We start from the raw sequence: 20,467 nt of genomic DNA on the forward strand, positions 1-20,467 counted from the left end.
CCACACTACTTATAAAAGATGGAAAACACAGTACTGAAAAATTAAAGCCCAATGATTACATGCAGATACAAAGCAATTAAAAAGAAAGAAAATGCTTCCAGAACTTGTACAATAGACTTCACAGTCACAAAATTATTTGCATTTCAAGACAATTGCCTCCAACACGAAACCAGAATGAGGAACCAGCAGCATGAACAGTGAAATGGTGCTGGTACACTGATCAGGAAGCTGCTTTGGGAAAGAAGCTCAGTCCTACTGAAGATCACGCTTAGTAAAATTTGATTTAGATTATTAGTAACTTTGCAAAAAAACTCAATATTTTATGAAGAGAGAAAGTGGTAAAGTTGAACCTATACCCAAAGCCAGATCTGCCTTACATCTTCTCTCAATTTTCTTTTACAAAATTTCTGTAACAAGTGTCTTCTTCCAGGCCAAACACAGCTAGGGAGATAAAACTACTCAAATTAAGATTCCTCAAATATTTTTCTTTCAGAATTAGCAAGTCATTCTCACTTGCCAAGTCAAATTAGCTTCATGTTTTAAATCACACGAGCTTTTAGACTGCCATGATTTTGGGTCAAGATCAGCTATTGAGAGCAAAATTCTGATGGCATTAATCACAATGAGTGTCAATACTCACTCTGCAATACCTCAGGACAAGAAGTGAGAAGTAAAAAGAGCACCAATAATATATAGTAAGATATAACCATGCACCTGTAAAATATCTACAGAAATATGAAGAAAAAGATCTGCAAAAACACATTCCCTTAAAGGTTAATGGTAACTTGTACATTTTGGTGCTTCCTACATATAGGTCAATATTTGGCTTAAAAAACCCCAATATAAATGAAAGAAACTTACCAAGAGTTCAGACGTTCCTAATTTGTCTAATTCCAAAGACTGGATTCGAGAAATATGGACGCCCATTTCTCTGTGTATTCCAGAACACTCAATGCAGGTTAAAATGCCCAAATTAGTAGAAAGCCATGTTGGATCTGCACAATTGAAAAACAAAGTATTTAATCAAAGTCCAAGAAAAGGTTTGCAATGGTGGTAAGAGATGTGTTCTGAAATGATTCCTTATTTAATGTTTCAAAGAATGAAAGTAAACTAAGAACATTCCATACTTTTCTCCAAACTCTAGTGCAAATTTAACCACAAATTGCTACCAATGGAATGCAGTTTTTCAGATTTAGGAACAGACCCAAAGGCATTGAATTTAGACTTATTCAGTCATACTGAATGTATTTCAATACATTTCATATTTGTTTTCTGTACAAATAACTTCCTGTTTTTAAAAGTAACAGATCTCCTAAATTTGACAACCTCTGAAGTTTTAAAATTTACTTCTTAAACTTTAAATAGTCCATCATAAAAGATTAATCATAGTGCTTTCCAGAATGTAAAACAGCATCATGTTGTAGAAAATTAGACGAATGCTGGCTAGTCCAGGAAAAAAAAAACTTTAAAAATGCTGTCACAGAGGAGATCTGCATGTAATATTAGAATAGATTTTATACTACGATTGCTACATAAGAAGCATGACCAGTTTTAAAGGAAAAGAAAAAGCTTCAGACATACTTTGTGCACAAATTAATCACTTCCTTGACTTTAAATAGTAACTGCTGAAGCATTAAGCCAAGAGTTTTGAAGCAGCAAGCTGGAGTACAGAGGTGAAGCTTAAAACTTTACCACAAATTAAAAGATGAATGAGAACTGTAATCTGAAGTTTCTATAGCTTTACATAACACAGTAATTGAATGAACCAATTCCAGGATTTGGCATAATTATATCCCGGTTTGTAATTTTATCTAGCTATTTCAAATTTGGATCAGTTCTGCATCAGCAAGCATCTGCAAGATACACACAATCTACTCAGTTTCAAATGAGCATCACCTTCTTGAAGTGTCCCTTTGATGAGAAAGCTGCAGCAGCTGCCAGCTCCCACAGGTCCCACACCAGCTCAGTCTATTGTGACCAGCTGCCCCTTCTCAAGCTCCGAGTGCCACATAACTGACCTGTAACTCTGTACTTCTGAAGATATTATCTGATAGGATTTCAACTCTGGGTCTCATTCTTTGCACAAGACTACTTATTCCACCTCTGAAAACGATGCTGCAATTCCAGTAGTCTCATGTCAAGATAAAGCCTCAGAGCAAGATCCTGGCCAGGTCAATTTTTCCACAATCATTGTCTAAATATTACTCACTTCTACTTAGTAGCATGCACAGGATCAGTGATGCCAAGCAACTTCCATTCAAGTGCAACAAGCATCTAGACACAGTGCAACAAGAACAGTTCAAACTCCAGAGGGGCTTGAACTGCTGGAAGTAAGCACAGACAACACACAAAAATATTTTAGTGAATTAAATGGAACTAATGTAGGAAAGTCATATTTGTTCTTTTAAAAACAGGTTGAAGACCGAGAAACATCACTTAGAAAATTAGTTTGCACTATACAAACACTTCTTTGAAGAAATTACTTTGCTCCCAACAAGAAGTTGATGACATGAACAAATGGAGATACCTGGTGAGCCACAATCACAACAGACTTCATTTCCGGGTAATCTCTGTATGTCATCAATAATGGCTTTTGTCAGATCCTCTAAACTGTTTTCACCTGTGCTCTGCTCTCCACGGAATGCCATATTTAATGCTTCTTCTTTGCTGTTAGTCAACACTGATATCCATCTAGCACAAGATAAAGACCTTAATGAAGATCTGCATTTGCAAATACACGTTAATCTATAAACTGTAGAAATCCTGCCAGGAACAAAATGTTAGTGGGACTACAGGGAAGGATTGTATTGTGGGAAAGAATGAGGAGGGGGAAAAGTGAGAGACAAAAAGAAAAGATTTGAGAGAAGAAAGATAAGAATGAGAAGAGAGAAATAGTCTTAATTCTAACGTCCCTTTTGTGAACAATTTAAAAACCAAGCTCTCAGATTTCTCAAATATGCAGAAATTGTGGAAGAGAAAAGGGGCAATTAAGCTCCTGTAAATTTAACAGCTTTAAAAGGTGCCCAAAATCTTCCTAAAGTCTCCTTCCTGGAGAAAATGATAACCCCTACTTTCTCCAGCGTGCATCTTTCTCTTCACAGAGAGACACCAAGCACCCTGGTGCATGTGGTGATGTCTAGCTGCCTTTTAAATGCAGGTCTCTGTGCACTAATCAGTCAGACTGTAAAGCCCAAATTAATGACAACTGCCAAGCCCAAATTAATGACAACTGCCATGGCAACCAAGGGGCAAAGGATGACAGGAGAATAACAGTACCAAGAGCCAAAATAAAACTTTAGGAGCAACAGTTGAGTGCAACGAATCAAGACTCTTTAATGGTATCTCAGACAATATTTCCTGCTCTCCCAATCACCCTGCAAGTTGTTGCTTACACATAATGTTTTAATTAAAAACAAACAAAACCTCTTCTCAACAGCTGCTGTGCTCCATGTGGAAGTAAGGAGGGGAAAGCAGTTCCACTAAGGACCAAGCACATTACAGATGCAGTGTTGCCAATTTAGAACAAAGAGAGATTTGAAAAGAAATCCTCACAGGTGAAATGATTTTAGATCTACTGCAAATATATATATATATATATATTTTTTAGTGCAGAAACATTGTAAATTGGCAGTGTCCATTCAATATTCTGCAATCATTGGTCTTCTGAAATGTGCAGAAATAGTTATGGTCATCTAAACAAACTAAGAGAACTTCAGATTGAAATTCATGATTTCTCACTAAAATAACAATGAAAAAATTAGCTTTAAAGGATTTCAGAGGGAAATTTATGTGTGGAATCTTAGATTCAGAGCCTGAACTAATATATGGGCATTCCATATCATATACTTCATGCACAATTTTTTCAATTTTTATGTGCAGAAAATAATCTAGGAAGTAGTGCTTAAAATACTATAAAATTTTTGAAAAATGAACCTTAAGAGTAAAAGAAACATTGAAAGTCTTGAACACAAATTTGCTCCTAAGTTTACATGCTGAAAACAATGAAGGTACATTAATCTTTCTCATTACATGAGAAGAACCCACACTAGAGGGCATTCTTCTGCAATTTTAATTATGAAACTCAAATGTTATTAAAAAAAGAAGAGCCAATGGTGTCTTGTTTTTAATATTATAACAATGTTTGGTTAAATACTCAGAGTAAAATAAATAATTAAACTCAGACAAAAAACATTTATTCTGACATTGTTGATAATTTTTTTTAGAGTTACAGTTTGGTTAGTTTGTTAAAAAGGCAGAATTTGAATAAAACTCAACTGAGCAGTAACGATTAAAAAATTATTAGATGCAATTAAAACAAACACAACACAACTGAACCAGCTGTTAGTTTTATATCACTTCCTTAGTACAAGTACCTAATCTGCCAAAGCAATCATTATTTTGGTTGTGTTTGCTCAGGTAGAAGGAACCCTCTGTCCAGGGCTGTCACTGGGGCACCCGTGAGGGAGAGCAAGAGGCACCACACTGGCAGCTCTTCCCCCACAAGCACAAGGACAAGGACAGACATCTCTGAATGACTGGTGCTGCTTATCAAGAAGTGCCCAGTTGGTCACCAGGCCTTTCTGGCAGGTTTCACACTCAAAGATAAACAATTCAAGTCAGTAAATATGGAATGTTAACTAAATGTTAATAGTTTATAAAATTCAAACTGCTCTTCTTCTCTTTTTCTTATCTGTATTAGTATTTTTTGTTCTTCCTTTATTAAAAAAAAAAAAAAAAGTATTTGCTGGCAATATTTCACAATACTGCCAGTGCCAAATAAATAGTCAAAAACCTTCTGGTAATATTTTGTAGGGTTCTTTCAAATAATTTAAAAAATAATCAAGTCTCACAGAATTCCTTTGTCTTCTTGTTTTAGGACAAGAGGAAATGACCTCAAGTTGTCCCAGCAGACATATAGATTGGATGTTAGAGAAAAATTCTTCACAAAATGGGTTTTTAAGCACTGGAACAGGTTCCCTAGGGAAGTGGTTGGGCCACCATCCCTGGAGGGCTTTAAAAGACGTGTGGATGGGGACATGGTTTAGTTGTGGGCTTGGCAGTGTTTGATTGATGGTTGGACTCAATGATATTAAAGGTCTTTTCCAACCTAAACTATTCTATGAAGCTTTTCTACCCAACAAAATTAACAGGTGGTCCAACTTTTTCTTCTATATATCAGCAATTTCTTATAATCCTTTAAGGCATTTTGTTTGCTGAAGATTCACAGTTTTGAAGAAACAAGGCTAAGCAAAAATCTGGCATCCTAGGTACCTCTTCAGGAAATAGAAGTTCAATAATCTTGCATGGACCAGACTTCATTCATATTTCTCTTATTTTGCTTCAGTATTTTCAAGTCAATAAAAAAAACCCTCCCCCAGGAATAAGAATCAGTCTAATAGTTTTGGGGTTTTTTGTTTTTTTTTCATTTTGCAGTAAAAATTTATCTGTCTCTTCTGACAATCACTATTTCAACACTGTTGTTCCCACGTGAATGCATAATCAGGACAAGAATTGCATAATATTTTTCAAATATTGATATATAACTTTTTTGTATGGAAGAAGCATCAGATAGTATCAATGCCTTCAAACTCAATCTTTCCATGGTGAAAAATGTCTGAGGACTGCTGTTAAAAACTAGAAACAGATGTCTGTTTCTTCATAGAAAACTTTCTAAATCTAGCTTTGTTTATAATCCAGGCATTTCCTGGATATGATCCTGACCTTCAAAAACAGGGTAGAAAAGAGCCCAAAGCTTCTCACCAGAGTATGTTTGGCCCTATCCACAATTATAAAAAAAAAAGAAAGCAACTATTATTGTATTTATTAAAAAAATGAGGTTACTTTTCCTATAATCTACAAAATATGTATTTCCATGCACATACAGAAACACACTGCCCAGATCCTACTTCCCCCTAACAACTGTATTTTATCTACTAGAGAAACTAATAATCAATTGAGAACTTAAGGACTGTCAATCAGTAATTAAAGGCCAACCAACAACTGCCTGGAAAAAAAATCAAGACAAGCACTGGCCTGAAGGAAATGTTTGAAGGGAAGCAGTAACAAACCTGTAACAGGAAGTAACAGTGCTTTGTATGTGTTTTTTAAAAAATCCCCATATAAAAATTATTATTATTATTTAGTTTGAGGAGCTACTTATGGAAGCAGTGTAAAATGATTACTAGGAAAATGTATGCAAGACCAGTTAAACTAGAATGAAAATAAATACATCTTGCTTTTTTGTCTATTTAGATGTGAGTCTCTAAGGAAGGTGATTTGAAAATCTATTTACACATTTTCAATTGGTTTATAAAGTAAAAAGGACAGAACAGAGGCAGCACTAAAGCTGTGTGGAAAAACACAAGAGGAAAGGATCAAGAGAGAGGCACACCTATACCAGTCAGGAGGAAATTGAAACAAGAGGATGACAACTTTAACTGAGGAGTTACATCAAGCAATGTAAATTAAATACTAAGGTTGGAAGTTCATGGGTGCTGTTCCCACAGCACCTTTGATAATAAAGCTTTTTAGGGTCCACTCAGTGGCTGCACAAGAAAAACAGAACACTTGGTTGTATTGCAGCTTCTCATCAGCACAATTACTCTCATTCTGGTTCCTGAAGGGGGGCAGAGGAAGGGGAGGGGCTGAACTCCCCTCTGTGCTGACCAGAGACAGAACATAAGGAAATGAAATGAAGTGGCATCAGGGAAAGTTCAGGTGGGACACCAGGAAAAGGTTCTTCACTGAGAGGGTGGCTGGCCACTGGACAGGCTCCCCAAGGAAATGGCCAGGAACCCTGTGAGTGTTACAGGAGCATCTGGACAATACCCTTAGGCACATGATTTCATTGTAGGCAGCTGCAGGAGGAGCAGGGAGTTGGACTCAATGATCCTTAAGGGTCGCTTCCAACTTGAGATATTCTAGGGTTCTGTATTCCAAAGTAATTAATTTTCTCAACCACTTGACTTTAGAGTGATAGACAAAACTTCAGTGTTTCTAATAGGAAATAAAACCAGCCTGGAATTTCAAAACAGTCCAACAGGTAGACTGCTAAACTGAACTTATTCATCTGCCTCTCATAAGAAGGATACTGCTAATTTATTCTTCCCCTACCTTGCTCATGTGTTAAGACAAAAAAAAAACCCAAACAAACCACTTCACCTGTTAAACCAACTAATACAGTAAAAAATAATTTCTGGCAGAGTACCAAAAACTTATGACTCATAAGAAATAACAGTCTTTTCTTCTTGACTAAGAAAATTACTAGAACAATTAAGCTCCAGGATAAATGCAGTAATCATGACTAGCAAGTCAGCTTTGCATTGTAAGAGCCAACATAAAGCTGTGGAAGCCCAGAAGGAAATAGCTGCACAACAAAGAATTCTCCAGCCCTTTTATTTCACCCATGACTCCCAAGGTTGAGCTGTCAATGCCATTGCCACCTAACACTACCAAACAAGTGAAACACCCTACAAACATCCCCTGTACCTTTAAAATACACACAGAGCAACACAGTCTTCTACTAGAATGTGGATATTTAAGGAAAGAATGAGGTAGCCTTTGCTGTCCTCTTCAGTAGTAACTTTATTCCTTGAACTTTTGGGTGTTGAGCATTAGACTACATGCACAACACACACCTGGTGACACAGGAGGAAAAAATAGTGGTACGTGGTTCTCAGGAAATAATTCTGATGCAGTAGGAAGAAAGACTGTTTAAAAGGAAATAATCTAATCAGAAGCATGCATTAAATGAAGCAAGTTCCTGGATTCTGAAGTACAAAAATCTCAAAGATGTGCTTTGCCATTTATTTCTAAGCCTACAGAAGAAAAAATGCAGTGCCTGTAGATATTTTCTATGTGTCATATGGAGATCTTTTATCTTTTTATTATGTTTAATTTCAAGGAAAAGGTAGGATCAAAAGGAAAAGAAGTAACTGCAGAACAGGGTTGACAGGGAAGACTTGAGAACAATTTAAAAATATTTCATTTAAATCCTGATAATCTGATCTACAATATCATCCCAAGCACTTCACACAAACCAGGTATTGGCAGGATAAACAATCTAAATGGGGTTTTGATTAGTTTGGTTTGGTTTAGTTTCAGTTTTAACGTTACTAGGTTTTAAAAGAGTTATATTGTGTGACACAAAATAGTTAACATTTACAGATTAATAACAGCAGAAGAGACAGTCGGCACTACTTATGCATTAGCTGAGAAAATTATTTCCACTGTTATGTGTGATTTTACACATCTCTATTGGCAAAATAAACTTGAAAAAAATGTAAACATTCTTACGCTACGTATTCCTGTTCATCTTCTGCTTGAAAGTGGTAAGTTCTGTTATCTGAAAGAAAGGAATACATCTTTTCATGTGGCACATGATACAAGTCAATGTGTCTATATATTTCGTACTAAACCTATTTGGCAGCTAAAGCCTTCAAGAGAAATTTCTCTTAAAATGCATCATTAATCCTATATTCATAGCTATGGATAACAATTAAAAAAAAAAAAAGAAAAAAGGAAGATGAAACTGTAAATTTTGATTCCCACCAATTTTATGTATTTTAAAAGTCTTAAGTTTTGAAATAATAAAGGAAAATAAACACATGGATCAAATTTTACCCTTTCAGAAGTCAAAACTGAAATATAATTAGGAGAAGAGGGCAAAATAAATCTGTTCCTTTTATACAGTTTTCCCCTCCAGTTGAGCCAAGAAAATTGTTTCACTAACCAACAGATGAAGACATGAAGTGGCTATTATCTCCCACAATCAAAGGCTTCCTAGACCATCTTTTTCAATATAGAATGTTGGAACTGTTTGTTGGTTAATACTCTGTATGTAAAGTCTGAAAACACTAAGTTGACTCATCAAAAGAGTTTTCAAAACCAGACTGGATACAAACAGCTGCTGTACAACACCAAAAGGAAGAAAGGGAACCACAGGAGCTTTAATGCTGAGAAGACAAGGCACTACCAATTTTCAGACAAAGAGAAATGTATTTTACTGTAGGATAAGAGAGAAAGAAATTTGGTCTCCTTGTCTTCCTCATGCCCCCAAATAGTGCTCAAAAGGCAGAACAATGACTGAAAAGCAGGATAAAGCCAAAGGTCTTTTCCCTTTCCTGATGGATACAGATAACACATGTTCCACAAAGCTGTTAAACCTCTCTCTGAACTTAGGGAGCAGCACATATGCTGCATTTCATGGCTTGTCACAAACAGTATTTATGCCACATCTACACAGAGAAATGTTCTACATCCATTTGGTCATCATCAAAACCAGAGGCTCTGAACACTCATGAGACACTGTGTGTGTCTGGATACAGACCTGAACTTTGAGCTCTAGCCTTGTGTTCTACTCAAAGCATCTTGCAATGATATTTTCAGAAATCCCAATAATACAAGATGGTACTAAAGCTGCTACATACGTGATATTAGATCAAAGGACTTCTTATCTTCAGCATTTGGCTTCACCTGGCAGGTCAATAAATTCAGTTTAGCTGGTTGCCTGTTGGACTAAAAACAAAATTTATTTTATTTTAAAAATTTATTGATTTAGGATTATTTTCCCTTTCTGGGAGTGGGCATGTATGATAGCTTGGACATGCACACATAAAAGCAGAAGGCCAGCATGACTTGGTCTGATTTAGTCTCTCAAAAAGGACACATTGCTAAATCTAAACAAAATTAAAATCTTCATGATCTCACTTTATCTGAAATAGACTAAAAGAAAAACCTTAAATTTACAATATGCTAATATTAATAGTTTTTAATTGCATTTCTTCAACAAGGGCAAAACTATAATGCAGTTTTTCATTACAGCATGCCCATGTTCCAAGTTTCCTCCCATTGTAAATAAATCAAAGATATAATCCTAAAACTTTAAAATGGAAGTGGAAGGCTGAAGATCTGGAGTTTCAGAACTCAGGACAAATACCAATATGAACATTCTGTGTTGTAATTAAGTCACTTAAAGATATGATAATTAAATGTCTCTTTGAGGAATTTGGGGTTTATACAGGTAGTAAGCTCTAGAAATTGAGGGCTGTCAGTGGAATTTGGGGCAAAGGGGGAAAAGAGGTGAGGAAATGGGACCATCTCCTTTAACAAGAGCAACTCCTGTGCTTGTTTCCAGCAAGTTTGTGTTACACTTCAGCATTGTTTTACAGTGTTACACAGTTTTAGCACTGCCTCCCCCACCATCACCTTGGTGCTACCTCATGACTGAGCATTCCTAGGAAAATCCTTCAGATATATGCCTGATTCCAAGAACTCTACTTTTTTCCAAGAACAAAACTTCCCAGCATTTCAAACTTTTAATTGAAAGCACTCAAAATACTAAACACCTTCACTCATCTGTCAGACTCTAACCTAGTATCAAATACTTCCCAAGTTCCCAAATTACACGGTTCACATATATATCATGACAATCCTTAAAGCAAATCCTTTTGAAGTATTAATTGAGAAGTCTGTTCAATACATTTGCCATTTTCTTATTAAACTACTGATAAATTAATTTCATAAGTTACAGTTTCACAAAATTTCAACAGTCAGAATCTGAAGTAACATCCTTTTTGCAATAGCATATTAGCAGCAACAGCTTCAGCAGGAAATAATGCTATTTATTGTTTTCATATAAAGGTATGAAAATAACTTACCGTTGCATGTGAGATGGTAAGAATTCCATTTTTAACAGTGCACTTCCTTCTTTGCCATACTTTCCTTAACCTATATAAGAAGACAATACCAATTTTAGTAAGTAGATGTGACTTCAAAAGACATAAATATCATTATAATTTAGAGACAATTAGCTTTAAAAAACAAACAGATGCAGTCAAAATTTTACTAAATGCTTCATCAAAAGAAACTTGGAGATTTGTGACAAAACTTAATCATCTTTTAGAAAGTTATAACAACAATAGCTTTCTTTTAACTACCACTATTTTTTTTATGCTTGCTTGTCATGCTTTTAATATTTGCTACATTAAATTCAGTTCTGTGTTCAGGCTTGAACTTTGGAACTCACAAGTACTTGTGGCATGTGCATTAGGAGAATATGCCTGAAGCAACCACAGTGGAAAGCTGTTAAAATTAGAGCCTGAACACAGCAGTAGATTTCACTATTATGTGCTACCAGAACATACCCATCACTCTTCTTTAAAAGATAACCTTTCTTCTCACTGCCATATTCCTTATTGCCCTGAAGCTGATGCATACTGTACCCTCCTTGCCTGCTCTGTGAATCCTGAAAAAGGGAAACACAACATTAACATTCTCCTGATGTGCTCAGTAAACTTTCCTAACCTTTAAGCCTATTTTATTTTTTCTTCTCTATAACATCACAAATTCATAAAGATTAAAAAAGGAGAACTACTGCATGTTTTACATTCATAGGAGAACTTGCTTTTACACCACATGATCTTGAACTAGATGCATGTTCAAGATTTAATTAATACATTAGGCCTTTGATGCAAATATGCATCTCAAAACAAAGACTTAGAATACAAATATTTAATATTGCACAATCTTAAAAGGCTAAGATAAAATTTCAAAAAAGAAAACAACAGAATACAGCATGCATATATATATATAGAAACACATATAAAGAAAGACAAATGATAATAATTTTTTTTCCAAATAAAAGAATACGTATAATTCATGAGTTTTAGTGAATGAAGTCAGCTGAAATAACTTTTGGCCTGATCTAGTGAAACAATTAAGTGAAATGGATTAACTTGTTACAAGCACATCAGAAAAAAAATCCCCCAAATTCATTAAAACATTGACTTACTCTCCTAGACTTCGATCACGAAAGGCAAAAGCAATAGAGGAAAGAGAAAGCAAATAATTTGAAACAAGAATTATTATTCATTTAAAAAAACATGGTCCTTGAACATAAATTTTAGAGCCCCCATTGTTAAAACAATGTTTCCCCTTTCTAAAGACACTAATAGAGAGAAGGCATACTGGTGTCTCATCCAGTAACAAAATATCACAACAAGATTCCAGGTAACCTGGCATATATGACATTGGCTTCACAAAACAACTTAGAGGACTGCAGGATCAAATTTTAATATATCTTCCAATCTTTGTAATCTTAAAATTGCCTAAAATGATAGTTGCATTGTATCCTCCACCACAGGATACAATACAATTATCTGAATTTCCATTGAATACAATACAAATTCTGAATTTCCATTGAAAAAGATCAGGCCCAAAGTTAACTTTAATTTTTGCAAGTGTATGCAAAAAGCTATACTTAAGGGCACATCAATTTATTTTAAAATATAACTGTGAAACAATAACCTGCAAAACATTTGATAAGATCCTGCCCCAAAAAAAAAAAAAAAAAAAAAAAAAAAAATCAAAAGAATGGGAAGTTCAATTACTGCCTTCTCAATAACCTTTCCTCTCTAAAGCACAGTTTCTTACTACCACAACCAATACATTGAAGATTTCTCCCTCTTGGTTTATCCAGAGTGCTCACAATTGATTTTCATTTTGTAACAAGTTTGCCAGAGAGTTTAGAGATGTGCTTTGGTAAAACTGGCAGTTGTGGCTGGAAGCAGCACAGAGGCTCCTGCAAGCTGGGCGCTGCCAGCCGTGCCCACATCACCACAATCAGCAGCTCGTTTGTTAATAGCAAATTTCAAATCCCCATGGGAATTAGGGAATTAATCCAGCTGGTATTAGCATAGGAAAGAACATAATGAGATATAGTTCTTGTTGCAAGTAGTACATGAGATGGAGATTTGGGGAAATAAATCAAAATGTAAAGAAATAATTGATGAAACAGACACAAAACATGATTCCAACAATTAGCTATATTCAACTTAATGCTGTTAAGTTACTTTTGCAGCAATAATTAATAGACAAAAATAGGGAACAGAAACCTGTATTAAAGGCTCAGTTTCTTTTAAAATTGAAGCTTCTAAGGATTTGAGCATTTTGCAACATAGAAGATCAGATGCTTTACACAATTAGAAGTACACTAGTATTCACTAAAATACTTTTTTCCAAAAGCCATAAACCATAATAATTTTCCAAAATTTGATAATTTTTGCACAAGGTAACAGAATCTGCCCCAGCTTGACATGAGGACAGCACAAGAGTGGCCACAAGAGCCACTGCCTGTGACAGAGCCAATGTCAATGGTGCTTCCTGCAATGCAGCTGCAGCACTGGCACTGGTGCACGGCCCAGGATTCAAACATGGTCACAGATGTGCTTCTCCAGGAACCAGGTAATTGCATTGATTACAGTAACGCCTTTCTCACTGATGAAAGGACAGGTATGCCACAAAAATGTGCAAGGTCATTACAGATGCCCATAATGCTAAATTAACACCCTGAACAAGTGCAACAGTGGAACAGGAGCTGCATAATGAGACCTCAAAAATGTTAGGACGTCTCACTTCTCTCACAGCAGCTCTAAAGAGGTTAAAGGCGGCAGAATTTACAATCTGGACAGGAATCACTAGTTTCAATTGCCTTCTCTCAATCAAAAAACTTTTAACTATCAACAACTAGGGCCTCAATTTTATTATTTCAAACTGCTTCCCTGCAAAGCAATGTTTGGTAAGAATATTTCTGATTTTTTACAAATCCACTGGAGAAAATCCCATTTATTTAATGTTCTTCAAAAATTCCATTAATCCATCCATTTTCCATCAATGAGATTATAGGACACTAATATAAGTGGGAAAATGTATACCCAATCATAATCCACCAGGCCATCTGTCACAATAATAAAGCCCAGCTTTACGTACTTGAAGATTTGGATGTACACAGTGATGGAGGCTGACTGGTGAAAACGCAGACCACATCAGGCTTTGCTGTCTCTCAACCAAGGAGTAATGAATGCTGACCTGCTGCTTCTGGAGTAAACACTGAATGCCTAAGTAACACATTGTTTTATCAAGCTCCTCAATTTCTGCCAGCATGATTACATTCTGACTCATGTCATGTAGCAGAATCTCATGAAAGTCCTCATGTTGATTTTGAGAGAGAAACTTGAACATCAATGTGAACAAATGGTTATTTTATCAAAAAACCCCAGATTTTTTCATAACAGCATTTCTCTGTCTCTCCTGTGATTTGCCTGGATATCTGAGAATGACAATACTGCTCCTTTTTCTTCTAAGACACAACTTCAATTCTCTTCAAAACACTTTATTATTTATATTTACAACTTTATATACATATATTATACATATATACACACACAGAGTTTTTCAAGAGCCCTAGAATTTGTCCACACTGCAGTTACAGTCAGAACAGTTGCAGAGTTTATTTTGGTGATGCCTGTGAAGCTACCTTATTTCAACATGTATTCAAGTTTCAAAATTTGACTTCGCATTTATATTTGACTTTACTTCTATATTTTAGATTAGGTTTTTTACTATATATATTTTTTTACTATACATCCAGGAAATAGGTAACCAAAAATCCAAACATTATATTTCACTTGTTACTCTGCCTCATAATAATCTATGAGCAATTTTGAAACTTGACTTGTATGGACTGTACCATATGCAGCCATGAATGCACAATACACTTCTGAAGAACATCCACCCATTTGTCCTACTTTATTTCCAAGAACTGGCTGATTGTCAAGAAGTGTGAACCCAACAACATATGCAGCATCCAGGAGAGGAGGAGATGTTCTCCTTTGCTCCCCAAAGAATCAGCTTGTGGAAGAAAAGATACATGAGGGGAGAGCAAGTCTTGTTGCTCTGTGTGTTGGGATTCAATTCCCGATGAAGAATGAGCAGGAATTATGTTCAGAGTGCTTTAGATAATAGGGAAATGACTAATGTAACGTAAAGTATGGAAAGCTCTGTAAGCGTTATGGAAGAGATCTGCCAAGTCCATGTGCACATTGGAGATGGAAGGGAAAAAAAATATCAAACTGAGACTCAGGAAAGACTGTAAAGTATGAGCTAAGGGAAAACTGAGCACTAGAAAGAGCTGACAGCTTTTACAGTAAATTGGGATCTATTCAAAAGTGCTCTGTGGTACTCCTTGTCAGCATTTGTGCCATGAAAGAAATTCTAAAAAATATGTAGAGTGTGTTTTAAGGCTGTGTTGTCCTTCAGAATGGTGGGATTAGAGATGCAGGAAGAGGAACAGCCTCCTGGCCAAGTTTTGTCTGCTATATAATGTACACCTATGTTATGTAAGCAAGCATTCAAAAGAAGAAAAAAAAAACCAACCCACCACTGTAAGGAATTGCTCCTCCATCATTCTTATTAACTGTGATTCCACATTAGTTAATTTACTAACTTCAAGCCACACATCTAGACACAGTGGCCATGATCACAATGGGCTATCTATACAATTATGCAACAGCCCATGAAAATATTTGCACCTATTACTTGCCCTGTTTTTCAACAGTTCCAGAAGAATTCCAGGAAATTAAAGATTTTTTAGCTTCACAGCACAGAAGGGAGATTAATGAAAACTACTTTAAAGAGTATATTTATTATTACATACACTGAAAAATCAGGGCAGCTTTTGAACAGAGAGGTTGTGTACAAAACTTTCCTGGAGTTTCCTGGAAGAATCAGTAAGCAAACGATGACTGATGCAATGTACCTGGACTTTCAATGGGCACTCATTCTTCTTTATGAAAGGGAAAGAATTACATTGCCACAGGACAAGAGGAAAAGTCCTCAGGTGACATAACAGGTTAAAATCATGAAACAGCCAAATGAGTTTCACAGAAAGCTGTGCAATCACATATGTCTAACAGAAACAATATGGAAAAGGGTGAATAGTAAACTGTCAAATTTTGTTAGATGCTTTTCAATTATTCAGGATACTCAAGAAAGGCTGACTGAAGAATTTCTCAGGAACTCAACAATAGTGAGTAGCTTGACAACAAATGACAGGTGAAGATCAGCATTAAAAAATGCCAAGTGATGCAGAGGGGAAAAATAAAATACTGTGAGCTCACCATGAAGATCAGAAACTGGATGATATGCTTATAGCTTTACAGATGATCAAACTTGCAGACCTCCTCTGGCCAAAAAGCAAGTCAATGTAAGGTTTTATATGTAAAAATAATAAAAAAAAACACCAACAAAGATCAAAAAAGTATCTAGTGAGGACATCAAATTCACACACACTCAGATCCTGAATAGGGTATGCAGATCTAAAAGTCCACAACAAATAAAAGCAGAAAGATCTTTCCACACAACATGCAGCCATGATGGGAAAGGCACAGCTGTAAGCTGATGATTTACACTTCTTCAAAAAGCAATTGCACAAGTTCAAAGACTTCCAAGCCAGTCAAGCTACTAATGGGATGGTATTCCGGGGAAGCATCAGTGTTTATTGCCCTGCATTTTACTCTCAACACCCACTATAAACTGGCATTCAGAAACTAGGCTGACTCAGTGGCCGGGTTGTAAATTATGTTTTTATGTATATATGGTATTAACAATTCTGTAGATCATATATTTATCATATATTTAGATGATCATCTATATTAGCAGAATGGCATCTGTCTAATGTTTTGTTATAATTCATATTTAATAACAGACATCTGGTAAATATGAATGTCTTAGACACCTAGAAGAAAACTGAACTGAGGGTAAGCAAATTTTTCCTGAAGAAAAGCTACACTGACCCTCCCAACAATCAATGTCCCCATGGGCTATTCAGTACTTCTCTCAGACACTATGATTTTGACAAGTCAGAGTATTATCTCAGGTAAAAGCTATGATGTGTGTTATTATGTTATGTCCTAGTTCAAGAAGTACTCCAGAACATCTGCAATGGACATCACACATGCTTCCTTCCACTTTTGCAGTGGATAACAGATATCAGTGCATTTGATGACAAATTTTACTTTTTAACTGTCTCAGTCCCTGCTGTCTGTATAGCAAACAAATTTTCTTCCTTACTACATACTATTAGCAAAAGGAGCTTGGAGAGGAGAACAACTGTGGTGTTGCATTTTTGTTCAATGAGCCCAAAATCCATGTGAGTTAGCAGCTGAACTCTAAAGTGCAAACCACAGCTAAAGGCAAACCTCTGGTTCTCATTTTGCCTTGGGATCACCCGGGTCAGGAAAACCCTGAGCACAAACTGGCTGGAGGATAGCAGAACACAAGATGGAAGTGTACATCCCTTTTCTTCATTTTTTTCCTTGAACAACCATTCCTTATCATTGTCAAGGACAGGACGCTGGGGTAGATGAAGCATTTATCTGACCCAGTACAACTCTTCATACAGTATATTAAGAAAGTACATTAAAAAGAGAATAATTTCTTTTTGTACATAAAATGGAAACAGAAAATGAATGTAAAAACATTATTTGTTGGTATGTAGTTGAACATTGTAAATATTAGTTTTGCCATGATGTTGAAAGTCCAACTCTACTAAGCCAGTAACTACACAAATTTAGTATTAATCAAACCAATTTCTGAATATAAAATTCACAAATTTACATTAACTGCAAGAATAACATGTCTAAATTATTTACCTCCTTCTGATCAAGCTGCAGAGAAGATTTTATCAAATCTCTGAGCGCTGTAAGTTGTTTCTTTTCTTCATCTTGTGTCTGCTTTATCTATGGAAAGAGATTGCCATTATATGCTTGCTGTATGCAACTTTAATTTTAATGTTTTATGCATTTCAATATACCATTTTAGATGTCCTGAACAACTAGCTCAATTATTTTGTGGTTTTGTAATAGTTGAGTTTATTTTCATGTAGCAGTCCATTCTTATACCTTCACCTTCTATGCATTTACTGCTTGAAAAGCAAATCAAAATGAATGTATAGCTTGACATGCACTGTTTATTCTGTTATATTGTCATGGTTTACTATATCTAATGCAACTAAATTATCCTCTGAAACATTAAAATAACTCAAATTCGATAAATTACTTAAGGAATGAAAATGCAGTTTAATTCAGCAACAAATTACAATAGCAAATGGGATTACAGTAATTCTGATTAAGGAATACAAAAGCACTTGGGTGACAAGTGATCTTTGATTCCATGTTATTACTTTACTTCAATAAACATCACAAATTAATTCATTTTAAAACCTTGGTGCTATCATTAAGTAGTTTGATTTTAAAAAGTGAAAATGGTACTAAAATTAATGTTAAGAATATAAGCTGATTCCAATATTCACACTTAAATTAGTTTTACTTTAATGTATGATTGAATTAATAGTAGAATGAAAGCTACTTTTCCTAATAGCTCTAAAAATTGCATATGAAGTTTAACAGTCAAGACGTCTTTTCTTCATCTAGCTATGTTCAGTTTCAACTAACATACTTTTCATTTATAAAATGTAAATTACATACAGATCCTTACAGTTGTATTTAAAATGTACTTATATAAACAAAATATTTTCATTTTCAAAGTTACTTGTAAGTAAACTTACATTATATAAGTCAGCAGCCAACTTTTCAATATATTGTTTAAGTTTATCAGCTGTTTTCAAGCCATCTTGGAAGAAACTGGAATGAAAAATACCTTTGATTTATCAGGAATGTATCGAGTTCACAACACAAAGTAGATTGTCTTGTGTAGAAAAATACCAAAACCAATAAAACATATCCAGATTTTTCCATGTTCAAAACTGAATAAAATAATTAAACAAGTAAAAACCCCAACAAAAAACCCCTTCCTAGTTGTTTAAAGTAGAGTATCTTTCAACAGTGGAGACACACCATTGTGAGTTTAACAAATATCAAATTAGAGAGAATATAGCCAACATGTTTCTCCCACAGTAACTTCTAAAATCTTTTTTCTGTATTTAACTTAAGTTCCTGTGTGTTTGCCTTTGTGATTCTAATGATGACAAGGTTGTATCTCACCAGTTTCACCTCAAAGAAATCCAAAGAAATTACTGGCTTTCACAATGGTTTTAAAATTTGCAAAAAGACTAAAACTATTAATTAGAATAAACAAGATATTTATAAAAATGCATTCTAGATCTATGCCTCAGGAAATAAAATTAATTCTTGTATGCAACATGCAAGGTTTTCCTTTGGCCTCTTTCTCCATCACTGCCCTGCCCCCCAAACTCACTCACACACTCTCTCCTGGAAGTCTACAGCCTCAGAAGAGGAAGATTCAGACACCTGGCACAACACAGTCATGAAAAAAGCCCTAATACATTCAAACAAAGGAGAAGAAAATCTTGTGCAAAAAAGAAAATAGTAACCAAAGCTTAAAGCATTGCAGCACTTACTTGCATTGTGCATGGTAATATTTAATAAGGTTCTGCAGAAGGTCCACACCCTTTTTTGTCTTGATTTCATTAACCTTAATTAGATACTGTACAGAAATGGGACAACATATTGACAATCACGTATCACAAACTTCAACAGTTTTCAAATAATAAAACATCATTTTCTCAATGAATTAAACTCTGTTTAACTTGGGTGCTGAGCCATAAAACACCAGTCCACCACTGCTGAACTAACTTTAAAACAGGTAACAATTTATCTGGCCACTCCATAAAACTGAAACACCCCCAAACATAAAGCAAATTCAAGAAAAAAGTTTCATCCTTTACAACTGTCTAAAGATTTCCCTTTTTAAATGCTACTGTAGTCATTACTGAAATATTCTAACAGTGCAAACACTGCGCAATTTAAAGTAATCTCCACTAAAATGTAATAAAAAGAACTATTAATAAAAAAATCAGCTTTATGGAACTAAATGTATCACTAAAATTCATCACTTTATTAGAAATTTTCAAAGGCTTCATAAAGCATATTGGGAGAAAGATATCAAAATATTGTTAAACCATAAACCTGATAAAATAAGAAATATTTCCACAGTGTATTTTCAGCCCAACAACCTCCCCACAATAACCTAATAACAAGCAAAAGGAATAAAACAAAAAGAAGCCAAGTTTTGCACAAGAGTTGCTAAAATAATTATCTTTATATTGCTGTACTGTGTCGCATTAAAGTAATTTCCTCCCTCCACCCCCATTAAGTGACAAAAGATTTCACCACCTTCAAGAGAGACCCACAAAGTCTGTTAATAATAAGTTCTGGTGTTGCAATTAAAACCTGAACTTTGTTTCTTACTTCACACATCTGCAGCTGAAACAGCCGCCTCTCCTTCTCCATCTCCTCGGCGATCTCAGCTCCCGTTATCTCTGTTCTTATCATCCCGTGCTGTTTCGCATGTTCCCTCTTCTCCTTTTCAATCTTCGTACTGAAATTTTCATTAGAAAACATTTTAGAGAATTCCTTCTACTAAAATGTGCTCTGGTATTATTTAGGGAAAAAGTAATAATTAAGGTGTATCAAAGAAGACATTCTGAAGATTAGCTCTTCTACCAAATCCTGTATATTTTAAGTCGCCAGGAGCTACTGAGCCATGAAACTGCCCTTCTTGCAATACCAGTTGAAAGAGTTGAAACTCTTCACTCAAGAATTTGCTGAAAACAGACACCAGAGTTGGCAATGGCCAATCCCAATGTTTT

The 20,467-nt window shown here is 35.2% G+C and overlaps 1 protein-coding gene across 3 annotated transcripts in view; it reads right to left on the reverse strand.

The window, feature by feature from the left end:
- The window catches only part of ASAP1 (ArfGAP with SH3 domain, ankyrin repeat and PH domain 1), a 145,737-nt gene that overhangs the window by 36,657 nt on the left and 88,613 nt on the right, over positions 1–20,467 (reverse strand). For all 3 annotated transcript variants that reach the window (XM_041488083.1, XM_041488081.1, XM_041488082.1), the window contains 10 exons: positions 20,067–20,196; positions 19,217–19,302; positions 18,404–18,479; positions 17,490–17,576; positions 11,145–11,245; positions 10,659–10,728; positions 9,429–9,516; positions 8,296–8,344; positions 2,528–2,691; positions 862–995 (listed from right to left, as the gene is read on the reverse strand). In XM_041488083.1, coding sequence (XP_041344017.1) covers positions 862–995; positions 2,528–2,691; positions 8,296–8,344; positions 9,429–9,516; positions 10,659–10,728; positions 11,145–11,245; positions 17,490–17,576; positions 18,404–18,479; positions 19,217–19,302; positions 20,067–20,196 — 985 coding nt within the window. The remainder of the gene's footprint in view (positions 1–861; positions 996–2,527; positions 2,692–8,295; positions 8,345–9,428; positions 9,517–10,658; positions 10,729–11,144; positions 11,246–17,489; positions 17,577–18,403; positions 18,480–19,216; positions 19,303–20,066; positions 20,197–20,467) is intronic.

The sequence above is a fragment of the Pyrgilauda ruficollis genome, unplaced genomic scaffold, assembly GCF_017590135.1.
Source record: "Pyrgilauda ruficollis isolate IOZ18807 unplaced genomic scaffold, ASM1759013v1 scaffold87, whole genome shotgun sequence".
NCBI lineage: Eukaryota > Metazoa > Chordata > Aves > Passeriformes > Passeridae > Pyrgilauda > Pyrgilauda ruficollis.